The 26,417-nt window shown below is 39.3% G+C and overlaps 1 protein-coding gene across 3 annotated transcripts in view; it reads right to left on the bottom strand.

Annotated features, from left to right (window-relative positions):
• Positions 1 to 26,417, bottom strand: part of LOC144823685 (protein mono-ADP-ribosyltransferase PARP14-like) — a 1,720,771-nt gene that overhangs the window by 515,339 nt on the left and 1,179,015 nt on the right. For all 3 annotated transcript variants that reach the window (XM_078682415.1, XM_078682413.1, XM_078682414.1), the window contains exon 14: positions 16,456 to 16,662. In XM_078682415.1, coding sequence (XP_078538541.1) covers positions 16,456 to 16,662 — 207 coding nt within the window. The remainder of the gene's footprint in view (positions 1 to 16,455; positions 16,663 to 26,417) is intronic.

Genomic DNA, 26,417 nt, shown 5'->3' with positions numbered 1-26,417 from the left:
TTCTAAGAATTTCTTGCATTCTCAAATGCGCAAAAGCAAGCATTATATTTGACACCATGCTTACTTCATCAATGATAAGAAGTTTCATTTTCTTCAGGACTCTCGAAACTTCGGAACACGCATCTCCAGATAGCTTGTGATATTGCAATTTGTTATCATGCTCCACTGGCAGCATCAGTAAACGATGTAAAGTAATCCCTTTAATGTTATGTGCAGCCAGCCCAGTTGGAGCAGTAACAACACAAGACAGCGGTGATTTAGTCCTTTTCTGCAGATAAGTTGCAATTGCTTTAATCGGAAAACTTTTTCCAGTTCCCGCTTCTCCACTCACGTACAGTTGCACTGGTTTAAAAGATGTACATGAGCACTCTTTTTTCTCATGAGTGAATCCATGTTCAAACTGATCTGTGACTTCGTCATATATCTGTTTCTGCTCAAAGTTTAGTTGTCTCACCAAATCTTCTAAGTTAACTTCATCACCTTGAGCTTGTTCCATAGCTCTTTCCACCTCATCCATGGCAGTGGCAGCTTCATTTTGAATACTTGGTCCTCCAAGTGGATCCTGACTTAATGAAGCAGTACTCTGACTGTCTTGAGAACTGTCTCTAGCAATCTCTGCAGCAATTGTGGCTTCTTGCTCTATTTCTTCGTTCAACATTTGCAGATAATTTGGAAAAACAGGACATTCTATGGTATCCTTGGTTGCATTAAAAGAATCTTCGTAACAGAGAAAATCTCCAAGTAGTTCCTCTTCTGTACGCCATGGCTTAAAGAGTTGCAAAAGAGCTAAATAGTAAAATTCCCTTTTCTCTGGATTTTCTCAACTCAATTTGCGATGATTAATCAAATGGCCTTTTTTCTGTCTCACTAGACATCCTTCACACCCAATGATAGCATATATTTCATTGTTAATATCTTCTCTGATGGTTCTCTTATAAATATAGTTTTGCAGAACTTCATACAAACAACTGTTCTCAAGATGACTACTTCTATTTGGATAGTATGTATCCAACATGTTTGTCTTCAAAATATCTGTACTTTCTGGTTCTTTCTCCGCCAAATACTCTATCTCTTGTACAGATTTCAAAACTCGATTTCGTGTTGCAGCAAGACCTAGACTCACCCAAATGATGGTTCTAGATTTGGCATAGAGATTTGCTGACGACAATCGATCAGAACCTTCATATGCTCCAATTTCTCGATGCGACAACATCTTCAGACTGTAACTGTATAATTTCTTGCTTAGGCTCTTTTCATGTGAAATGTCCTCCCACATTTCCTTCAGTTCTGTCTTTTCTTTTTTTGTGATGTAAGACGTCACATATCGAGCCACAGCAATAGAGTTGTCAGCAACAAATTGAATATCCATGTTAGCATTCCACATGGACAAAATCACTGGGTTGTAGTCGTTGATGTACTTGGACTCTTCGTTTCTTTTTAAATTGTATGTATTTTTTGGTGATTTCCTCGTCACAGTATGTCGCAGAGAAGACATCAAATTATTTACTCTTCCTTTAGAAATCACTGGTCGTGGAAAGCCGAAACGACATTTTGTGTAGAACTTGTCCTTGTTTCTGAATTTTTGACGACAGTACTTTCCACAACGATGGGATTGAAAGCGTAAAACTTGTTGCCTTAAACTGTTTTCTTCGGTAGTTTTCGGAACAGCACATGTTGAATACTCTTCAATGAAGCTCATCACTGTCTCATCTGCATCTGTTCCAAATTTGGGTGCATCTTTAATCCATAACAACATATGTATGTGAGGAGCACCTCTCGCTTGATACTCCTTTCTCCAAAACAAATCCAAAACCTCTCCAAGGGGAGGATTTTTTTTGTTGGTAATAAAAGACATCATAGCTTCAAATCTATGATTGAAATATCTGCATACATTCACTGGATCCAAAGAACACAGTTCTCCAGGTGTTTTGAATTCTATATTTTGTATATTTGCATTTGCCTCTCGTAGAAATTGAAGTAAGTCGTCCCATGCATACTCGGCACAGCTAAGAGTGAGGAACCATGTAGGAGTTCCTAAGTTTCTTAGCATACATTTCAATTCCCCATGACGACGGTACCAATACTCGTTTGTACCACGCTGACATGCCATGAGATTGATTAGATTTGATTCAAAAATATTATCTTGCAGATTCACTTTCTCCATAAAGTCCCTTGCCGAAACATTTTGCAGATGTGCTCCACTTTTCAGTATATGGTTTACTACATAAGAAAGCCCAGACAAGTCACTTTCATACAGTAGATGAAACAAATAGGGAATGCATTGACGAAACCTTGGATCTTCAGCATATACTCTTCCAGTTCGATATTCAGATGCAGGAATTTGAAGTGGTCGATCGTCATATCGTCCACCTCGACCTGTTGGAAATAGCTGTGGAAAACAACGAGCTTCCAAACTTTCTTCCCATACACTAATGGGACTTCCTTTTGCTGCTTTCATTTGAAACAATTCAATTGCATTCCCCATTACTTCTTTGGAATGCAAAGGATGAACAGTATAATGTTCATATATTTCTTCACTTCTAGACACATCAACTTTTACAATTTGGCCGCCTGAACAATCACTGTCTTCATCTGCAGCTGTTTCCTCTGCTGCAACACATACATCTTTGTAATACTCATTGTTTTTGACTAAATACAACGTTGCCTTTTTGACTTTCCTAACATCCATTAAATCTTGCCAGATTTTTTTACTCTTTGTCGGAACCCCATTAACTAGAATAACTAAAGGTTCCTCTTCTACTTTTTCTATACCAATTGTATCAATATTTTTATTGAAATCTAGAGGCAAATAAACAACTCTTCCCTTTAATCCTCTCTGCAAATCTGTAGGAGGCAATTTCCCTATCTTAGGCTCCATGCGAACAATTGCCTGAAAAGGATGGACACATTGAATCAAAATAGACTCATATGTATTTAAATCCATCAATTCACGGGGAATGTCTACCAACTCCAGATTATTATGTACAGCTCTAGCAGGCATTCTGTTTTGATTTAATTTATCATAACAATATTTACAAATACGCTGATCAGAATTCAAATCAAAACAATTCTCCACCCACAAATAAGTTGCAAAATCTTTCCACTCATAATTATTCATCTTTTCACTTTTTACGTATAAATCAACTAATCTAGTTTGATGCTTATAATGACTTCGTCGACAACACACACAAGTAAAATTCGGCCTTTCACTTGATTTCACCTTAAACCTGGTAATTTCCTGCTCAAACTTTTCTGTATTTGAAATCTGTACATTGTCTTCCACATTACCTTGAATTGCTGTGTCAATTTCTACACTGTCCTATTTTTCACAAAAATAACAAATCTCAATTTCTTCACAAATCTTCTTCACATCTAATTCAGTTCCATGCAAAAGAGCACTGTTTAATTGTTTAAGCTTAAGTGCTGGACTTTTTGCATAATACAACATTCTCACTAATTTCCTCATTTTGGTATGATGCACTGCTAACATCCTAAAATGATGAAAAACACTCTGACAGACTTTTCTAGAAAGACAAGCCAGTGAATGCCCTTGCAAACCTGTGTTTTCTCTCACTCTGCAAGGATCTAAGTCTTGCAACAACTTAAATTTCTGCTTTAGACTTTTCTTACTATATGTACGTAAGAAATTACAAAACAAATCAATTGATTCCTGTCGCACACTACAAATACGACTACACTTCCAAGTGTACACTGGACCCTTAGTACGTCTCCCTAAAACTTCATCAGTTAACACCTCTTCTGGTTCTCTATGCACAAGTTTCTCTTTTTCAATCGGACAACCGTCTTTCACTTCATACGCTCGACCACTGGTGTCAACTGCATGCACTAAATCATTATCCTGGAAGTAACTCTCCTCATTAAAAAATGGCTCACAACTTGAACTGTGCATCCATTCTCCTGAAAAAACTTTACAAAAATTAGTCCGATTAATTACTCTTTTCCATCTACTGTTTGATTTGAAAACATCAATTGTCTTGTTAAGTGTCCTAATTCTATTGATTATTAAAATAAATAATTTTTTCTTAACTTCAAAAGCCTGATCAACAATCTTCTCTACACTTTTCTTTTTCTTATAAAAAGCAGCTCTCTGTTTACCTTTCCTAATGTTTTTAAACTGATTCTGCCTTCTATTCCTATACATATTATTCTCTCCTGCTCCAGTTGTAGAATTCTTTGAGGTTCTCTCCTTCCTTTTCAAATTTACTCTCTCATTCTCTTTTTCTACATGCTGTCCAACATTTTTTTGGGATGTACATATGTTACGTAAGAAAGACTTAGTTTTCTTACCAGGAGCTTTGTTCCTGTTTTTTGAAGTATTTGTTGTGGAAGAGTGCTGTAATTCCGTTGCTGTTTTTGTTTTTTGGCGGTTATCTTGTTTTCTTCTCCTTTCCCTTGAGGGCATCTTTTCTTACTCTTGAAATCTTGATTTCAATCTGTGTTAAAGAAAAAAATATCACATTATAGACCACTATTACCAAACAACAAAGCAATGACAAAAAGCAAACGGTCTATTCAGGGTTACAGATCAAGTCAGGATTCTCCCGGGGTGCAGAAGAGGTGAGGCCTGTATTGAAGAGTGTAGTGGAAGACAGCTCTGTCCACAGGTACAAAGAAGATGAGACCTGTGTCTAAGAGTCCAGTAGGGGATAGACTTCATGAAGTCTAGTCCACTGCACTCTTATACACAGGCTTCACCACCTATGCTTCCCAGGAAAGTCCTCTCTCCCACTACAGTCTTGAACATAGACCTCACCTCCTCTGTCCCTCTGGACATGCCTCACCTCATCTCCACAATCTACTTCCTAATCTCAGGTAACACAGGTGACATGATTGTGAAAAGGTCAAATTTTTTTTATGTAATCATGCACACACACTTTATTCTTTCTCAAAAATGTAAAACACATTAATTTGCCCTAAAAATGTTTCAGCAGTGTAATGAAAAGCTTATACATATGACATTTTCTCTGTTTTTCAAATTTTATTCTAAAAAAAGTTTATGAGGCCTAAGCAGGACTGCTCATGTGATGAAGCCTGTCCAGGGGAGCACAAAACGTGAGGCTTGTGTCCAAGAGTGCAGTGGACAGGACTTAACTGGAGTAGTGTGCAAAAAAAAGATGAGCCTCATTTATAAAGCCCTGCGTCAGTTTTGCACTACTGATGCGTCATTTTTTGTGACGCATTGGCGACATAAAACATGTGCCTTGTTGCACCATATTTAAAAAAATGACGCATGTAGGTAGATGCGTCATTTTTTAAACCTCTGCGCCACATTATACCTCTGTCAGGTGTAATGTACACAGAGGGGTCATTTCTCCGCAAAAAGCCTCGTAATAGTGACGCAGTGAAATCTATGAGATTACACTGCGTCACTTTTAGGACACTGTTACATCTAAATCTTGCACCTGCCTCACAGCAGGCGTAAGACTGAGGCAAACGCTTTCACATGAGGCTTTCCCCATGTGAAAGGATGCATTGCTAGAGTTGCGTCATTTTTGTGACACACTCCAGCAATTCGTCACTTTTGCACTTACAGATACATCAGAAATAGTGACTTATCTGTTAGTCCTAGAAACATGATGCGTTATACATTAAATATAATGCACCATTGGTGTCACAAGGAGTGCACAGTTAAAAGTGACGCATCGCTGTTTTCATAAATAAGACTCTGTGTGCTTCCAAATCTGAGATAACACAGGTGTCATGATTGTGAAAGCTTCAAATTATTTTATTTAATCATGCACACACTTTTTATTCTTTCTCAAAAATGTAAAAGCTATTAATTTGCACCCAAATCGATTTTTCAATAACATTTTAGAAACACAGTGCAGGTCCTATGTACAATCATTCCATTTCAGTCTTGAAAAGTCACTATTTTACAAAATACATTTCCTATCTCTTGCAAACATTCCTACCAAGCATTACCCAAAAAATGAAACAAAACAACAGCAAAGAAACTCAGTCTGCTTCCCAATCTGAGGTAAAACACGTAACATGTTTGTAAAAGATTCAAATATTTTTATGTAATTATGCACACACTATTTATTCCTTCTTAAAAATGTTAAAAACCATTGATTTGCACTAAAATCGTTTTTCAATTACCATTTTATGAACAGAACACAGGTCCTATGTACAAGCATTCATTTTCACTACTAAAACCCATTGTTTTGCACTAAAATCGTTTTTCAATTAACATTTTAGAAACACTGCACAGATTCTATATACAAGCATTCATTTTCACTAATGAAACCCATTGATTTGCACTAAAATCGTTTTTCAATTACCATTTTAGGAACACAACACAGGTCCTATGTAAAAGCATTCATTTTCAATACTGAAACCCATTTATTTACCCTAAAATTGATTTTTAAAATAACATTTTGGATACAGAGTGCAAGTCCTATGTACAACCATTCAACTTCACTACTGAAACATCACTATTTCACAAAATACAAATCCTCTATTTTACAAATATAGAAACCATGCATTTTCAAAAAACATCAAACAAACCAACAGCAAAGAAAATCAATGTGCTTCTTAATCTGAACTCTCTATCTAAATGAATCATAACTCACCTTTACAAATGCTTTAGGAGATTCAGAACAGTGTCAGATACACACACCAATATTTCTTTAGCAGAGCAAAAGGTATGTTCTCCAGGCACTGCAAACCTTAATGGCACAGAAAACCTCTAATTCTACACACATATTGCTCATGGTAACCAATCAAAACTCTTCCCTCTGTATTTTCAAACCAACACCCTTCCTCCCCTCAGCCCTTTCTACCTGTTACCATAGCAACTCCCTCCTCACTGAGCTCCCAGGTTAAAAAATTTATTCTACAATGTTGCAAATCACCTCAGCAAGGATGTTTGACCTGCGAATACACCAGCTTATCTGGTGCAATGTTTCTTTAAATGACTTTTTTTAACCATTCAAATTACTTCTTACACAGAACACAACCATGCACCCTAACTTACAGTTTTCAACTATCTCAATCTACCAATCATTGCTTGTGATTCAAGAGCACTGAAAATCCACAGTTTTTTTTGCAAACTCCTACTTTTCCAACTGCCATTTAATTCCTACACTTCATCTGACTGCACCAGAACCTCCTCTCACCATGTACTCTGTCTGGATTATTGGACATAGCTACATTCACTGGGCTCAAAGGTATGCAGCTAACAGAAATTTTCACAACCTTGATTTACCAAATGTGCACATCAAATGGATTGGCCAAAGAGGATTGAGATGTCATCAATTGATACCATTGGTGAAAACCTTTTACCATCTGCCGCACCCTGACCTCATAATTTTGCACTGTGGTGGAAATGACCTAGGCACTTTGACTGGGGTAGGTCTGGAGATGGATTTAAAGGACACCTTTGGGCAATTGATGACACTTTTTCCACAAACTGCCATGGTATATTCCAATATATGCCAAAGACAGAAATGGAACTGGTCCAACCAATTTTGTCCACAATTTGAGAAAGCACGGAAACATGTGAATAAATCTGTTTCTGCTTACATGAGAGACTATGGAATGGGTTCAATATACAACAACAACTTGCGTTACAACATTCAAGATATCTACAGAGGAGATTGTGTGCACTTCTCAGATGAGGGGAATAGAATATTCCTCCTGAATTTAAGACTGTGCATTGGTACCTACTTGTAGGTACCTAAATCAGCCACAGAACCCAAAAGCTCTTTTCAGGGCTACCCTACCTCTGATCACTCCAAATGATTATCTTTTTCTAACTTTTTTCACTATTTTTCACCAAAGTACGCTCCCCGGTGCGCGTACCGGGCGCTCCCCCCGCGAAAATTAAAAAAAAAAATATTTTTTTGGCCTATATGGGCCTCCTCAGAAAACCTATTGGGTCAGGGAGTGCCTACCGTGCCCCCTTATACCCATTCCCAACGTTGTTTGTCCGCCATTTTCTGACTCAAATCTACCGAAACACAAAATGGAGGACTCCCGTAGCGCTCCCGGTACGCGTACCGGGGCGCGCACTGGGAAGCGCTCCAAAAAATGATAAAAGTTAATTTACATAAAAACCACTGGAGACACTTTCACCAAATATAGAATAGGCCATACTACATACCAGTCCCTACCAATTTCCCAAATTTGGTGGAATTCCATTGAGCCATTTGAGCTGTAGCACTGTCTAAATATCCTGAGGTAAATTACATGACAAAAACACATCTGAAGTGTTAGAATTTACAACCAATTAAAATGTTACTTTCATTTTCTACTTTTTTTCCTGACATTTGATTGGTTATGTACATGAATATAAATGAAAAATGAGAGGGAAACACGGCCATTTTGACTACAACTACCTGAGGTACATCTTGAAAGGATTTTCGCATTTTTTCTTCTTCACCTCTCTGTAAAGTAAGTTGATAATTTGTAAGGGGCACTTTAAGTTAATTTGTAAAAACGTTTTCTGATAAATATTTACTGTCCCTCTGCTATAGTTATAGATAGAGATAGGCTCCTCTGTTATATTTATTGATTGACTTAGGCTTCTCTGCTATAATTATGAATTTACTTACGCTTCTTCACAGGCACTTTTTTATATTTCTACTTCCTGCCTGTTACCATACACTACCCAAAGTTAACTTTACTGTTAAAAAATCAGAACTACCTGTCTGAACTTAAACCCAATAGTGCCCTAACTCTATTGATATAGTTATTTTTTATGCAATTTACAGCAAAAAATGGAAGGGGAGCAAGAAAATATCAATGTTTCCTTCGAGATTACATCTGAGGAGATTCTAAATGAAGATTTTTTGGATGAAGATTTTATGGATCAGTCTTTGGATCAACAATTTATTGAATGTTTACAAGATGTAGAAACATGCATGTTTGAGGAGATTCCAGATGATGTAATGCTGGAAGTTTTATTGAACTATGAAAATTCTAACCAATACATTTTTATTTAATAATTAAAAATTGTTTGAGACATTATTCATTTTTATATCTAATTCATGAAGTACTATCAAAATAATTATGTTTATATTATAGTATAAAATGAAACTTACAGTATACTGTGCAATTTTAAAACATCATAAGGGAGCAGAGAAGACTACCCATGATCCCCTAGGTCTTCTCAGGGAGTACTTAAAGGATCTGTTTCTGCTCTCCTGACAGACTATGGTATGGATTCCATATACCACAATAACTTCTATAACAACATGCTAGATATCTACATAAAAAAAAGGTGTACATTGAATTTAAGACTCTGCATTGGTACCTACATGTTGGTACTTAAATCACCCACACAACACAACAACTCTATTCAGAGCTACCCTACCTCTAAGCACTTTAAATTATTATTTTACTGTTTCACTAGGTTTTCCCCATGATACGCTCCCCGGTACGCTCCCCGGTGTGCGTACCAGGCGCTCCCCCCGCGAAAATCGGGAAAAAAGTAAATTTTTTTTTGTCCCGCGGGACCCTTTTATGGCCCCCACATCAAACCTAGGGGGTCAGGGGGGGTGTACCCTGCCCCCTTTTGGTCATTTCCCCCTTTGTTTTTAGCCACCTCTTGTGTCTTGATCCTACCGAGACACAAGATGGCGGCCACTGCGGACTGTTTCGAATGTTTACAGACACCCGAGAGCCAATCAGCTTTCCGTGCGCAAGTCGCGTCCGGAGCGCTCCCCGGTACGCGTACCGGGGCGCAGCTATAGATGTATAAATTTTTTGGAACCTAAATTACTCAAAATCCTCTGGAGCACATATCTTGAGACATAGCAAAGGCACATCGGGCTACCAGTCCCTACAATTTTGCCAAGTTTGGTGAAAATCCATTCAGCCGTTCGAGCTAAAAGTGAGACCGACCGCCCTATGGAAATTAACATGGGGAAAACACGTTTTGGGACCCCCTTTTATCTCGGCCCCCACTTCACGGATCCCCCCCAAACTGTCAGAGAAGGACCAGAGCGCCGCTAGGCAAAGTTGCTGAAAAATTCAGGCAGATTCCTCAACCGGCGCCAAAGTTATTCCCAATAGAATGTTGCGATTTCCCTATGGAAATCAATACTAACTATAACTACCTACTGGCGACCGCCAGTAGGTAGTATATATATATATATATATAGATAGATAGATAGATAGATAGATAGATATCTATATAGATAGATATCCAACCGTAATCACTGGCGGCCGCATTGCGCCAAACCGAGAGGGCACGTCAGATTACAGCACCAATAGTTCTGCTACCATATAACACAATTGCCTCTTAAAACAAAGCTCAGATGCTTCTTGGGCGGAGTATGAACTAATTTATTCCATCTTGCCACCATACCGCGTTTCACCCGGACCAACGGCCTTGATCACATTGCAAAGCCACCTTCTGCAATGTTTTAAAAGCAGCCACGAGTCATATTCTTGACATAATAGACATATTTCAGTTAAATTAATCACTGAAAGTATTCATCAAAATCAACATCATAGTTTTCACGAAATAGAGCAAGAAGTAATAGGATACGAAATTAAATTCCTATCCCGCATTTAACTGATACATATTTAAACTTAACTATTAATGGGCATTAATGCTTGCTAGCCATAGAAAAAAAACTTTTGGTCATTGCTCATGTGAAACATGCAAAAATCATTTAAATATATTCATCATAAGCAGTATTGTGTATCTGACCAGCGGTTTGACATTTAAAACACCTACACTTTCATATTGCCTTTATGTTGGTATGTTATTGCGATTCATGTTTTACTTCTATATTGCACAAAATCATGGTATAGCAGCCAGGGCAACTACAATGATCGCTGTGCATGACATCATCATCGTCAAGCCCCAGTGGGCACTCATTACGCTTAAAAAGTGATGGATGAGTTCGTTTAGATTGGAGTTTGAGTTCATTGTTTATTTGATCAATTTCCCTTTTCCTTCCATCAACTCCTTTGGGTCTATTTCCGCATGTTTGATCAAAATCTGCATCATGCAGGTAGAAGCGTCTATGTTGTTCATTGCCCATTCATTGAGCATCTCCGGGTTCGGATTATCATAACTCTGACCAATCAAAAATTGTAAACCCCTCAGAATATGACCCACTGCCAGGTAACTTTGGAGAGATTTGCTGGCCCACAACTATGATGTCTCACTTATTGAGAGTTTTTCAAGTCTTACAAGTTTGTAATGTACATCCCCACTTTGTAATAATCTCCTTTACACTCATGTTATGTTGCAGTCGGGTAACACTATATCGTTCTTAAGGACTGAATCGGTAGACATGGTCCTTACAGCAAAGAATGAAAATGGTGCACTTTCGATACAGCATATATCTAATATTTAGTACATATGCTGGACCACTCTCCCGCTTCAGTAGAAATTCACTCACTAACTCGGAGTCACCGGGCGTCAGGCGTCCTTTGACCCTACGACTCCCAGTCTAATATCTCCGTGACTAATCCAGGGGTCTCCAAACCGGTCCTGGAGGGCCGGATCCATGCCAGATTTTTTGTATATCCCCATTGAGATACATGTAGTTAATTTAAAAATCTGGCATGGATCCGGCCCTCCAGGACCGGTTTGGAGACCCAAACGATTCAATTCAAAATCTTAATTTCGTTTTTTTTAAACCATAAAAGATGCATTTGAACACGTACAGATTCCATAGCAAATAGTGCAGCAATGCTATTACAATATTAAAAAATAAAAAGAGCATAAAAAGATGGGTGTTGTTTATGAACTGTCGCCATTACATTGAAAGCATAATTATGTTTAAAATAGGCATCCGAATAAAAATAGTTTTAAGGCTAATATAAGACTCATTATTTTTGTTATTTGTTTATGCTTCCATCCCTAGGACATTAAAAAAACAATTAATAATAATAATTTCTTACTAACCTTTCCCACGCGCAAGACTCCCTTCTACCTATTGTGTCTACATACTCATTCCGAATTCATTTGTTATTGCCCTGGACATACTTAGTCATATTCATTACAACTTCAACCCTGTTTTGACCCGTAAGAAGCTTACGGCAAGTAAAAATTTACTGACACTGAATACAATTGGTTGTGATGTATCAGTTTTCAAGATTCTTTCTGCTTCTCTGCAAGACCTAATTCCTATGTTTATACACATCGGTTTAATCCATTTCTTTCTAGGCTTGGCATATAGAGGACAAAAGAATAATATGTGCAAATCGGTTTCTTTAGCCTTGTTTGGGCATAAAGAACACAGGAATTCATCGAAGGGGGGCTCTGTGGTATTTAAATCCACAATCTTTCCAATGGTTGGCTGCCAAGGTGACAGGGGCATCAGAAAACACAAAGCCAGCACTTCGCCTAAATATAGAGTTTTTCAAGCCCAAATAAGGAACGGCTCTTACGCGCCCTGGAGTTTCCGTGATGCAATTTATTGAAAGTCTACCATAACGCTTTTCGGCCACTATATACGGTCTTGTTCACATATGGGCAGCAACATCTTGGTAGTGCATTTGAAAGGAAACTAACTTTCTGGATGAGAATAAACAACATAATATTCCGTGGATACAAATGACAAACTATCCTAATTATTTCATATAAACGAATCACATAAATCAAATGTTCTAACAAGTGCAACCGCGTAGTATATCTTTTAAGAAAATACAATTAGACACCAGTGTTGCAGAGTCGCAGGTTTCCTCTGCCAAGGGTGCTTTTACAAGCCGTCCATCCAGGTATGGGCCTACCTGGTGATCTAGTCTCGGAGAGAAGTTTGAAAGGGAGGGTTTTGAACTGGAAGTGAAGTCCTTTCTTGCAGATCTCAGTTGCTGCCTATGGCTCAGGTGTATGGGGACAAAGAAGTAGGCATCCCCTAGATCCTGGGAGGTAAGGCACACTTTCCTGCAGCATTTGAAGGACCTTTCGCAGGATGATCAACTGAAAGGACTGCTTCTTTGGGAACTTTTTGACTTGTTAGAGATCCGTAATCTGTCTCCAATTACCAGTTTTCTTTAACACAAAGAATTGTTCAGAAGGCATGATTGATTTCTTTGGGCCATGAGCACATTTTCACTCATCGATGGAGTAGGAAGTGTATTTAATGCTGGAGTTCCTGCAGGTGGAGGTGGTGCTCTTTCCTAAGTGGACGACGAGATTCCCTGGAGGAATTCAAGGGTATGCTCTGATGGCACACTTTGGATTACCTCGCCGGCACTGATAATGTCTGTCCATTTACAAGCAAAGCAAGGCATGCTCTCTCCCACCAACAGACCAATGTGGAGGTTGGGGGAGGGGGCAGAATCAGGAGTCAGGCATGCTTGGTGGTGTCTTAGGCGCATGACTGAGATGTGCCTCTCTTATTACCTGACGATGTTTGAGAGGACTTCCGGTTTTGTCATCTGACTGCAGAGTAATCCTGGTAGTAGTCCAATTGTTTTTAAGGTTAATAGTAATTATCTTCTCCTCACATTCTGCCTGTGGGCATATCGGAGAGCCCTCTTGTCTGTACCATCAAATGGATGTCAAAGGGGCTCACCTATGTTGGAGGGAGCGAAGGAAGCGCACAATGTACGTATCTCTGATGCTGTGTAGAGCGCCATCCATAAGTTACTGAATAGAGTTTGTGCATCAAAAGGCATACCACGTATTTTGCCCTACACTTCTTTGCAAAAAAGATTAATTCAAACATGCCTGGCTTCTTGAGCACTGCAGGCCCTGCCATCTATTGATAGCCTACATTTGACAGATCCATGGCAGCTTCAATAACAATGGCTACATATGCACTGGCGCCTTCCTCAGCCATGGCGTTCGCCTGCTCCCATCTAAACTCCAGTATTAACTCCAACACTGGCTAGATAACATGCCACACCTGACAATAATACTATCAGAGAATGGCCCGAGCATTTGCTGTCTATATTGATGTTGCTACCACACAGCTAACTGCATGCGCAGATTGCCTATATGTCTACAGTGACTATCCCGGGAGCAGAGCTAGGAATTATGGGTTTATTGGATCACCTCTTGGCAACTGATTCTATGAGGGAATTTATTTGAGGTGCTGTTTAAAATGCTTGTGTGCAATCTGGTGCTCTATATTTTTTTCAAGGCATGGTACAACTAACTGAACTGTGGCTGGTGTGGACATTAGCTTTAGCCCCTCTTTCTACACAGTCAAAGAGAGTGACTTATATTACCATTTTCCTTGGTTACACCTTAAAATCATATAATAAGCACCGCTACTGCATACATCAACAGTTCACATTTCTGAGCTGCCCTGTTCAAGATGGTAAGAAGCCTGTCAATGTTATCCTGTGGGGAACCAGATAGGGGTGGTATTCTATCTTCCTCTTAGGGCAGAATGAAATCCCTCAGCTCCTCATTGTATTGATGACCACTATCCTTGTACAGGTCATTTTCTGAGATCTCACCTTCTTTCCATATTTTCTGGGTCAGTGTCTTGATCACTAACCTTTGGGTCGTTCTTGCTGCTTAAATGGTTTGGAGGCAAATGGCATAATGCAAAGGAGTGGCAGGTGGTTCTTGTTGTAGTGGTAACTGAGATTGTGGAAACTATGGTGGTGATGGGTCAAGAGGATTTTGCGGAGGCGACACTCGGGGTGGGAGGCTGAGTGTGATAACACTGCAGCTGTGCAACTATCTGCTGAAAGTTCTCAATACTGCAAGGTGCTCAAGAAAGTGACAGGAAGTTGCATCACAAGTGGTGATATCAAAAGTCTTGGCGGATTATCGCTGTTCCGGCTGCTACCCTCCAACAGAGGACCTGGCAAAACATACTCCTCATAGCATGGTAGTTCATGGAAAGGATCTCTAGTGAGTTCTCCACCTGGCCATCTCCCATACCTCTACTCATATTCTGAAATATTCTGTATGTTCAGCTGTGTTGGGCTATAAGCTGTATCCATCGCCTGTTCCACATGGCAAATATTGTCTTTCACTTCCCAAATCCAATATGTGAGTTGATAAATGCATTGACATCTCCAGCCGTGATTGCATGTAGGAGACTGATACCTCCATTTACAATAAAAATGCAATGTCAACTGACAATGGCAGGATCATCAACACAATATCTCTGGTATTGTAAACAGAGATGGTGTCAACATGATTGTTGCTGGAGTTGTCATTGATGCACTCCCTGCTAGTGGTGGAATCATTAATCATAGTGTTGAAGGTGCTGTCAACAGAATCTTATTGCTCGATGACAGGATAATCATCCACAGTTTGACTAAGACGTTCAGAGGGGATGTGTCATTGATAACGAGGCAGCTGTCATTGGTGCCACTGGCCCAGAAAAGCTCCCTGTTGACAGTGATTTAGGCAGAAAGGCAGACTGAGCCTTTGAAGAGCTTGGCTTTTTTTGCTCCATCTCGTATGTAGGGTGCTTAGGAGTTTTCTTAATTACTTTCTGAGGACCATTTGGAGCCCAAAACAGTAAGTTTGACTTCTCAAAGTTTAACATGCGTAGTTTCTTTAACAACCATGTGGAAGTGCTTGGAGGGGAAATGTGCTTGGAATCACTCCTGAAAGGGGCAAATCTTACTTTTGAGTGCATTTATGAGATGGATATAGGAATTAAAAGCACTTTAAGCTTTTAGATTATTTTTGGAAGGTTTGAAAAGAGCTTTTCTTCTCCATGCTATGACGAAAGTTGGTATTTTCTCCCCTAGTACAGGAAAAATGTATATAAATACCCAACAAAAACCCCACAGTTGAGTGGAGCTCGTTTTTAGGGGTGGCTGTCATCCAGAGAAAGTAATGATGTTGAAAATACAAATCAAATTAAAAATTATAAAGCAACCAGCATAGCTCTTTCCACATACTCACTTGCACGATTTTGGTACAAATGTTAGCTATGGTGGCCTGCAAGGGGAGAAGAGACTTCAGCATATCCACTTCACTGGCTGAAATTTGGATTGTTTCAGAAATATTGGATGTGTTACTAAACACACATGGCTATTGGGCTGATGGCCATTTTAACACCATTTATTGCAGTTGTAAAATTAGCAGAGATTCCCAGACTAAATATGGCTCATCCATGTGAATCTAGGAAAGCTCCAAAGCTTGAGAAAGTGTTCAGTTTTCACCAGGATCTCAATGCCAGCCTCTTTAAACTTACTTTTTTCCCTGTAGAAAGAGGTACAGATGGAAGGAAGATCTCTACATCTGTATTGCACAGCTGTAATTCAGTCTGTATTCCTTGAAAGTCACTTATGTCTCTGCTCCATCTAGACTATGAACACACCTTCCAGAAGAACTTTGAAAACTTACATGTGCTACCCTGCCTATGGATCTGAGAAACGCCTCCCACCTCCACCCAGTTATGTACAGAATATTCTTATGCCCCATTCTCCTCCGCCGCTCTCAACTCCGCTACGCTTTCCTCCCTTCTAGCTAAGGGATATGGTTATCCATGAATGTGAGTGCATTACAAATAGTTTCAATAAAATAAGCATAAAGTAAAATCTTACATGACCGCCTGGATGACACATATTTCTCTTCTGGTAAACGGGTCCCTTGCTTTTTTTTCATACTTGTATGAAATTGTTCCAGCATTTGTGTCTGGAAGATGATGATAGCAACGTTTTGAACAGATGAGGCATTCTTTTGACTTGCAAAATCAACCAAAGCATCTATTATGGCATCAGCGACCAATGATGGATTAACTCCTCCTTGACCTGTCATAATACAATGACAAAAAAAGAGGATTAAAAAAAAAAGGCACCATTTATTTCGTTGTTTGGTTAATATTGGTCAGGTCTTAGGTACCACATTTCCACTGATTTAAATGTCTTAGTAGGGAGTTGCAAGTAAAAGCAAAATTATGCGAGCTTTCCTTCAGAAGGAGTTACACAAACACAAAATTCAACAGGAGGATACATTTAAAAGAACTGTATACATCCTCCAGTCAACTAAACAATGAATTATTTTAACAAACTTGATTGGTGAGCACCACATTAAATGAACTGCAATAAACATATTTTCTCCATAATGCACCTATTACATTATATAAAATGTTTTTCGAAGTATTATTTAGCCGTTCAATTTTAATAGTCCTTTGTTTAATTTCATTAAATAAAAATCACAAAAATATTACAGGGAAGTGAAACAAAAAACAATTATATTTCCTATCATAATAGCCTTAGTGCAGAAACTGAAAGCTATGTTAATTGTAGCATGATCGGTTAAAATGCATATTAGTAGGAACGAGACAAACTAGGGGGAAATAACACTAAATGATTTCACTTAAAAAAAATCTCGTCATTGATAAAGTGTATACCACTTCTATTAGGCACATAATTGAATCACCTTAGAAAATAATGTTCCATTTATTTTCTTTCCATTTCTGTTTGACAAATTACAGTTGCGTATATATTTTATGACACACCAAACCATTTTGTTTGAGATACATGAAATAGAGACCGGAGCTACCTCTTTAATTGTATGACTAGCATACTCTCTAAACACAGTTTATTGGTATTTACACAGGTAGTCTTTAACGTACTTAAGAACAAAAAATATGTTAAATATCCTCTAACACCCCCCTGCAATAAAATCATACTGAGATTTAGAGACTGTATATATTTGCCAAATTGCAAAATTATTTACTGTCCTAAAGGAACCACTGCCATTTTTAAGTTTTTGGTATTAGAAGCAGATGCAATCAATTAACAATACAGATAGAGCAGAAGAGTAGTTCATGATGCAGTAAGACAGTGAGTAACATTGTATTTTGGAACAATATGCATTAAACATACATATCAGTTATCCTGAAATACAGTAAATTGCCTATGACAAGCCGGGGGGTATTTTCAATGACTGTTTACAATATTTTTGTTTCTACTGATAAAAAGCTGATCAATGATCCACCTTGCCAGTAGGCCCCAAATTAAGCCCCCTCTTTTCTTTACATTGCTCCCCTTAAACAGAGTGCATTTTCTATATGTTAGCTTGCTATATAGAGGTTCAGTCATTTTTAAAAGGATGGGGGATTTAGCCATTCCGCAGCTATAGGTATTCAACCAAAAACGATACCTACACAGAGAGAAGGGAGAATGCAGTTAACAATCCCATGACTTCTCACAATCGTCCGAGGTCTAGGCGAGATTGTAATCCAATTCAGAGAGCTAATGAATTTAAATATTTGCATCCAATACCGCTGTATGCTGGAACAGGATGTATATCTATGTAGTATATTGACACATTTTTTTCTAGAGTGAGGAGATTGTGAGATGGCATCATCATAGCCTAACAGGGATGTGATAAAGATAAAAAATGGTCATATAATTCTAAATTTTAAGATTGGCAGAAAGTAGAAACAAGCCACCTGACTCAATAGTGTCCTTTAATGTCAACTTGCTCCGAACTCCAGTTTTGATTTGGACTGGCTAGGTCCTCTCCCTGCGTTCCATAAATATTTTATAACAGCCTTTGATCCTGTCTTTCGTATGACTATTAATAGTATGCAGTAGTTCATTCTTTGTCAGACAACTCATCTTTGGGTATTTTGCACATGGAGTGTCTAATCTGCAGATATTTAAAGAATGATTGTTTCGGCCAGTGCAAACTCTCACTGCAGATTCTCAAAGAAGCGGATTATCTCATTGCTATAGACTTCCACTAATATTTGGATACCTGCACTTACTCATACCTCACAATAGTTGCTCTGAAGGTTTCAGGGATTAACTTTGAATTCCACAGGCGATTATACCCATTGTATTTCCGAATTTTCAACATCTTGACTACATTTTTCCACTTGTCTGCCAGCAAACACTAATATCTTAAACTGTACTCTTTTGTAGTTATATTTAGCTAATCTTGAGTAAAAGCCAAGAGCATCATTGTCGCAAGTAGAATAATCCACAAAAGTGGATTATTCCATAAATAACTCCACCCCAGCGCGATGCATCCAGACAGCAAAGAGCCCAACGGTGACTGAAGGACGTTAAGGCTCTTCCACTGAACGGACACGCCGCAACGGAACATTACATTCAAAGAACAACAATCATAACATGCTGGGCATCGAGCGGCGCCCCACGCGAAGCTAGGGAGCATCGCGTGGAACCTCGCGCGATTATCAATAAGCACGCCACTACACCACCTTCCCCCTTACAATAATGCGAAACAATTATATACACTTTTTTTTTTTTAAACCTCACAATGCTATTAAATTTCCAGGGAACTATAATGTTCCTGCCTCTAGAAGAGCACCTAGTGACATTCTGCACATTGGAATGAACACTTGACTGAGACTGGGACCCAACAGCTGGAACATGCTTCGCGTGGACCACCGAAGTATCCAGCCAATTACTCCAATCCAAATCCTCATCAGATTCCCTCCGCTTATCTTGTATGATTCCAGCCTGCTGATGGGAAAGTTTTACTAGATGACGCTTGTTCCACCAACCTTTCCCATCAACAAATGCAGCTCCTTTACTGACTTTAAGAAATTAAATTGGTTCAAGAAACTTTGATTCCCCTTTCTTAACTCTGTCAGGTTTCTTTATGAAAACCCAATCCCCTACCAAAACATCCACATTCCCGGGACTCCATTTTTTATCAATTTTTTTTTCATTTGAGCTTGTTTCTCCTCCACTTTTCTACGAATAACACCTAAGTCAATGTTCTTTTCACTCGACAAGTTTTGTAACCAATAAGGAAACAAATTTGAATGAGCTTCCCTGTTCCTTAAAAGAGTAAAAGGAGATATGCCAGTAATACAGTGTGGTGATGTATTATAATGCCAAACCTTATCCTTAATGAAATCTTCTACATTGAGATTGCACGTTAAAGCCGTTTGAATGCCTTCTTTAATTACTTTATTCCCTCTCTCGACCAGTTCATTGGACGAGGGAGAGTACAAAGCAACTTTCAATTGTTTGATCTCAAAATCATTTAGAAATTTGCACATTTTCGCAGAAGAGAAATGTGTGCCGTTATCAGTGACAATCATCCTCTGAGTACCTTCCACATTAAAAACTCTCCTTAAGAAAGCGATTGTTGAATCAGAATCAGGATTCTTAACAAATTCGTGGTACACCCATTTTGAATAATAGTCAACTAATAAAATCACATACTTCTTCTCTTGATCCAAAATGGAATACGGTCCATAAAAATCTATACCAACTTTCTCCCAAGTGCTATGTGGAAACTCGGTTGGGTGCAAAGGAACTTTTAATGTTTGCCAATGTGTATCTGATAACAAACATTCAGGGCAGGAATCAATTAATTTCCTAACCTGAACTTCCATAGAAGGCCACCAGTAATGATCCTTAATCCTCATGACCGTCTTGGTTACCCATAAATGTCCCTGATGAGCCTTGTTGATGATTGCAGACCGTAAACCAAAAGGAGGAACAAACCTGTCTCCCCTGCGAACAATTCCATTCTCAACAGAAAGTTCCTCGGACACCTGAGCGAACCTCCGTAACTCACCCTCTAAACTCCTAGGCTCAGGCCAATGATGAGTTGAATAATCAATGACATTCTGTAAGATCGCGTCACTTTCAATAGCGGACTTCCAATCAGACTCAGCTATGACGGTACTCATTTCACTCACTGCATCAACCACGGCAACACACTCAATATCTCCCGCTGAGATATCCTCATCGTCATCCTTCACCATAGAGTCTAGAAAGGCAGTCGGCACGGAAATTCTTACCTCCTTGAATATGTTTTACTTCAAAATGGAACTCTTGTAATTTTGAAACAAGCCTCATCAACCTTGCAGACATACAAGAAGAGCCAACTTTATTAAAAATGTAAATCAGAGGCTTATGATCTGTGACTAGTTCAAACCTCTTGCCCCAAATATATGTCCTGAACTTTTGCACTGTCCAGGTGCAAGCTAATGCTTCTCGCTCGATAGTACTGTACTTTGCTTCAAAGGGTTTAAGCGACCTAGAAGCGAAGGCAACAGTCTGCTCGTGTCCTTTCACCCTTTGTGCAAGCATAGCCCCAAGTCCAGACAAACTAGCGTCAACTGTAATGATTGAAACACAATCCTCTCTAAAAGCGTGAAGAGCTTTAGCAGACACAATCATCTTTTTCACGTCCTCAAAAACCTTATCTAATTCCTGAGACCAAACAAAACTACAACCTTTCCTTAACAGCATGCGTAGAGGTTCAACTAATTGGAAATAAGATGGCACGAACCTAGCATAGCATTCGGTCAAACCAAGGAAAGACCGGAGGGAATCCTTATCAGTAGGATGCTTGGCATCCTCAATTGCACAGATCACAGAAAATTTAGGTTTAATTCCTTCGTGAGAAACGGTGTGCCCCAAATATTCCAGTTCACTAACTGCAAATTTACACTTGTCACTACGAACAGTCATATTTTTAGCCATCAAAATTGTGAGAACCTGCTTTAAAATCGAATTATGTTCATCTAATGACTTTGCAAAAATTAAGATATCTTCAAGATATGCCTGAACTCCCCTTACCTCATGAAAAAGAGAATCCATAAGCTTCTGAAAAACGCTTCCTGAAGATGCCAACAAAAACGGAATGCGTAAAAACTTATATGCCCCAAACAGGGTGATGAAAGTTGTCAATTCTTGGGACTCTTGATAAAGCGACTTGATGATAAGCCGATTTTAAGTCAATCAGCGAAAACCATTTGGCACCCCCCAAATTTGCGAGAAGCTCATGTATTTTCGGCAGAGGATGGCAATATATAATAATATTTTTTTTTAAAGCGCACAAGTCCGCGAAAAGCCTAATTTCGCCGGTGTTCTTGCGTGCGACCACAATGGGGGCCACCCACTGAGAAGAGTCAACAGGTTCTATTATCCCCTGGAGGCATAAGTCTTTAAGTGACTTCTCTAATTCTCCACGTACACTCAGTGGAACGGATCTTACTCTATGTGCAACGGATTGGGCACCTGGAACTAATCTTATCTTATGTTCAAAACCTTTCACGTGCCAACATTACCACTAAATACAGGTGTGAACTCGTTCATAATCTGTTCTAGAGAAAGAGAAACAGAACCAGAAGGGTCACAATCGATACTAGATACAGGTAGTTCCCTGGCCTTAATAGGGTTCTCGTCACCAGGAACTAGATATAGACCCATGCGAGCGAGATCCTTCCACCCAACGATATTTTTCCCTTTTTCAGCAACATATATCTTTGTAATGGTTTCTCTACCTAGGCATTGCACTAAACCTGTAAAATACCCAATCATGTTGATATCTTTTTCGCCAAAGGCTTTTGGGTTTATGTCAGAATCTAATAAGTCAACCTTTCTTTTCCATAAATCGTAAAATGTTGAATCTCTCAAGATGGTAAATGGTGATACAGAATCTGCCATCACCTGCAAAGGAACATTATCGATTATTGCAGAACAAAGGGCCCTTAACATCGTTAATTTCACCATCACAATCTAAGGTGACAACTATGTTGCTGATAGAATTACTGCAATATTCCACTTCTGAATCAACACAATTTACATTAGGTGGTTTTCTCACATTTCTACAAACCCCTTGAAAATGCCCCACTTTTTTTACAAATTACGCAACGTTTGTTAATAGCAGGACATCCTTGAAAATTCCCAATGTGGGACTTGGAGCCACATCTATAAAAAAACAAATTCACATCGTTAATTTCACCATCAAAATCTAAGGTGACAACTATGTTGCTGATAGAATTACTGCACTATTCCACTTCTGAATCAACACAATTTACATTAGGTGGTTTTCTCACATTTCTACAAACCCCTTGAAAATGCCCCACTTTTTTACAAATTACGCAACGTTTGTTAATAGCAGGACATCCTTGAAAATTCCCAATTTGGGACTTGGAGCCACATCTATAACAAAACAAATTCTGCTTTTTCTGAGGAAATTTCGCATTTTTGTTCTTATAACTCACTGCACAAATAGGATTGTCATGGCAATAAACAGCAGGATTGACCAAGTTAATTCCGCCCTTAGCAGAATCAGACATCACCTTGCTAGTAAGGGTAGAACGCTCAATACTTAAAGAAAGGTCTATCACTTCAGTTAAAGAAGGGTTCTTGCAACTAAGGATTAGTTCTTTGATTTTTCTAGAAGAACAATTAAAAACGAACTGATCCCTGATATAACTGTCAGATAATGGACCAAAGTCACATGTTGTTGCTAAAACCCTAAGAGCGGATATATATTCTTCTACTTTTTCTTCATCTTTTTGTTTCCTAGCGTAGAAGTTATGACGCTCCAACATAATGTTTGGTTCTTCTGCGAACTGCATCTTTAAGCGAGCTACTGCTTCAAGATAAACGTTCCATCCCTGATCGCCAGACTGAGAAGCAGAAGGGGGAATAGGAGTAACACTTTTAAAAATCCTTTGTGCCGCTTGTCCAAGACAACCAAAAAGGATGGCAAATTTACGTTCAGGTGAGTAAGCAGAAGAGTCTATTGCAACCAGGTGATTTTCAAAAAGAGCAAACCACTCTTTCCAAATAATTTCAGGGCTCCCAGGTTTGCTTAAGAAAGGGGGTGGTTGGGTAATTTGCTGCAACTGTAAATTAGCCATAACTAGTCAATAAATTCAAGTTGCTATGAAATACTTAAATGAAATCTAGCTCAATGCTAATACAAACATGTTATTCAAAACAAATATCAAATGCAGTACTATGCCTTCAATGTGGAAATTGTAATCACTTTAAACTATATAAATTATTCAAAGTTCCAAGCGTGTGTATCGCTGTAGACACGCAGAATATCAAGACAGAAATAAAATGTAAGCGTGCGTGTCGCTGAATGAATATGCAAGGAAAAGCGTGCGTGTCGCTGTAGATACGCTGAACATCAAAACAGTAATTAAATGGGAGCGTGCGTATCGCTGTAGTAACGTGCTAATAATGCATGCGCATCGCAGTAAACCATCCACAATAATGAAAAGAATCAATATAGCCACGCGCTAGGTAAGCGTACGCATCGCAGTAGAGGCATAAAAGAAACAAGGTTAATTGGTGCTCTGACAATCCACAGTAATCCTCAGCAAATGTCACAGCGGCGCTGGCGCTCACTCAAATAATTAAAGCGTGCGCGTCACTTTGGTAACGCCGAAAGCACGACATTTTATTTGTAGAGCTGATTGACTAATGTACCAATAGAAATAAGGACCGTGGTCCAAGCAAACACTCAATCCTTCCAATGAGAGCCCCAGGCTGACTTCAATGGCCAATCATCCGGCAGATATGAAATGGCCAATCATAAAGAAGTCAAAATGACAAGGTAATTGGGCTCAAATCTGGAGCAATCACGCTTTACCATACATTCTTCACGTACCTCCTTTAAGTAATATTGACACTGATAGTCCTACCGGGATACTCTTTCACTCAAGATCGACCGGATAATGATGTAGGTACGTGATCGAGTTGTATTGTCGAGAAAATGAAGAAAATCTTTTGCGTGGGTGTGGTGGAGTCTCCCGATCGTCGCCAAATGTCGCAAGTAGAATAATCCACAAAAGTAGGTGAGTTTCACAATGAAGTTTATTCCATAAATAACTCCACCCCAGCGCGATGCATCCAGACAGCAAAGAGCCCACCGGTGACTGAAAGACGTTAAGGCTCTTCCACTGAACGGACACGCCGCACAGGAACATTACATTCAAAGAACAACAATCATAACACGCTGGGCATCGTGCGGTGCCCCACGCGAAGCTAGGGAGCATCGCGTGGAACCTCGCGCGATTAACAATAAGCACGCCACTACAATCATCCACCAGATGTAACTCATAGAAGGTATTGATTTCAATTTATTATCTAGAATCAAAATTCTTATATGAATTAATGATGTTGCATGTCAGTAACACTTGAAATAATCCCTATCCTTTCTCTTCAATAGGCTGCTTAAGGCATTTTAGAGACATTCTGGGTTATTCATCATCCCACGCAATACTGCTGCAGAGTAAGTCTAGCTTTTTAAACCAGTTAACTGTAAACTCGAGGGGTATTACCCTGGAAAAATATAAACCTGCTGGTAAGATTATCACTTTCATAAAGTTACAGTGAACTATAGCAGCCAAATGCAAGCTGCTTAAACATTTGAGCTGGTTCTCTGTTATATTCAGAAGGAAGTCATAGTTTACTGGTATTGTATTATCCACTTCGGGTCCCAGATTTATACCCAAATACGAGACAGTCGCAGTAATCCTGGGTTCTTGGACCTTACGGGAATAGTTTGATAATATTTGAGTTTAGCTTTTGTTCAACAGGTAGAAAGAAACCATGCACATTTTCTGTGCCTGGCTTCTATGTGAGATATCATCAGCATATGTAATCAATTCTTAATATTGTCGTTGTTCAATCATTTGAATATAAATGGCTTAATGTATAATGCCAAAAGCACTGGTGAACACCGACAGCCCTATTGTGTCCCTCTTTTCAGTTTAATGCCTCACGATTCCAGAGCCATAATTTGCAGTTTTACTTTGGGATTTTTATAAAGCCCTCAAGAAAGATCCTCAAAAGCCCATAAGCCTCATGACCTCCCAAAGACAGGCCCAAGCAATCCTATCACAAGACTTTTCTGCGTCGAACAGATCATTGGCAGCGGCAGCCCCTGGCTAGCTGCTAAATCAAATAGAGCAATGGCCCTGTTAACAAGATCAGTGGTTTCCCTCCCTGCCAGGTATAAAAAAACATACTGATAGGGGGAGACTATGATAGCAATTATCCTGCGCAAACATGTGGCCAATATCTTTGAATGCATTTAAGTGTTGCAATTTTTTAATGATATTAAGTGATACAACCCAGGACTTGTGGCCATTTTATTTTTCTTAAGACTATTATTTTTGTACTTGTCCAAGATTGTGGAGGATTATTACTAGCATGGATCGACTACAAAAAGTAAATACAGGTCCTGATTAGATGGAAAAAAGGTTTATAAAACTCTAGTGGAATGCCATCAAGACCAACCGCCTAACCAGCTGATGACTGTATTGTCATTTTAATTTCTTAATCTCATCTCCGGCCTCTTTCTTTGCTAGTTATATATGTAAGGTCTAATTTATCCCAAAATGTATTTATCGCTTTGGGCTCCGGGTTATTATCTTGTTTATAAAACATTTAATAAAACTTGTGAAAAAGCCAGACTAAGGGGCCGATTAGGATGGCGGACGGACTTGCGTCCGTCCGCCATCCCAGAGGTGGAGGGACCGTCCGCATGGACTGCGGAGGTCCCTCCATGCAAATCAGGATGTGACCGCCACCCTGGCGGTCACATCCTGGATATTTAACATTGCGGCGGGTGCTGCTTCAAGCAGCACCCGCCGCAATGTTAAAAGTGCATGTGTAACATTTACATGCACAAAGCGGCAGGCACCGTGCGGTGCCTGCCGCTTTGTGCATGTAAATGCTGGGGGGTACCATAGGTACCCCCCATGTGCACCCCCCACCCGCCTACGCCCTGGGGGCCCGCAACGGGCCCCCAAAAGCAA

The sequence above is a fragment of the Lissotriton helveticus genome, chromosome 3_1, assembly GCF_964261635.1.
Source record: "Lissotriton helveticus chromosome 3_1, aLisHel1.1, whole genome shotgun sequence".
NCBI classification, from domain to species: domain Eukaryota; kingdom Metazoa; phylum Chordata; class Amphibia; order Caudata; family Salamandridae; genus Lissotriton; species Lissotriton helveticus.
This window is presented reverse-complemented; position numbering and strand designations above follow the sequence as displayed.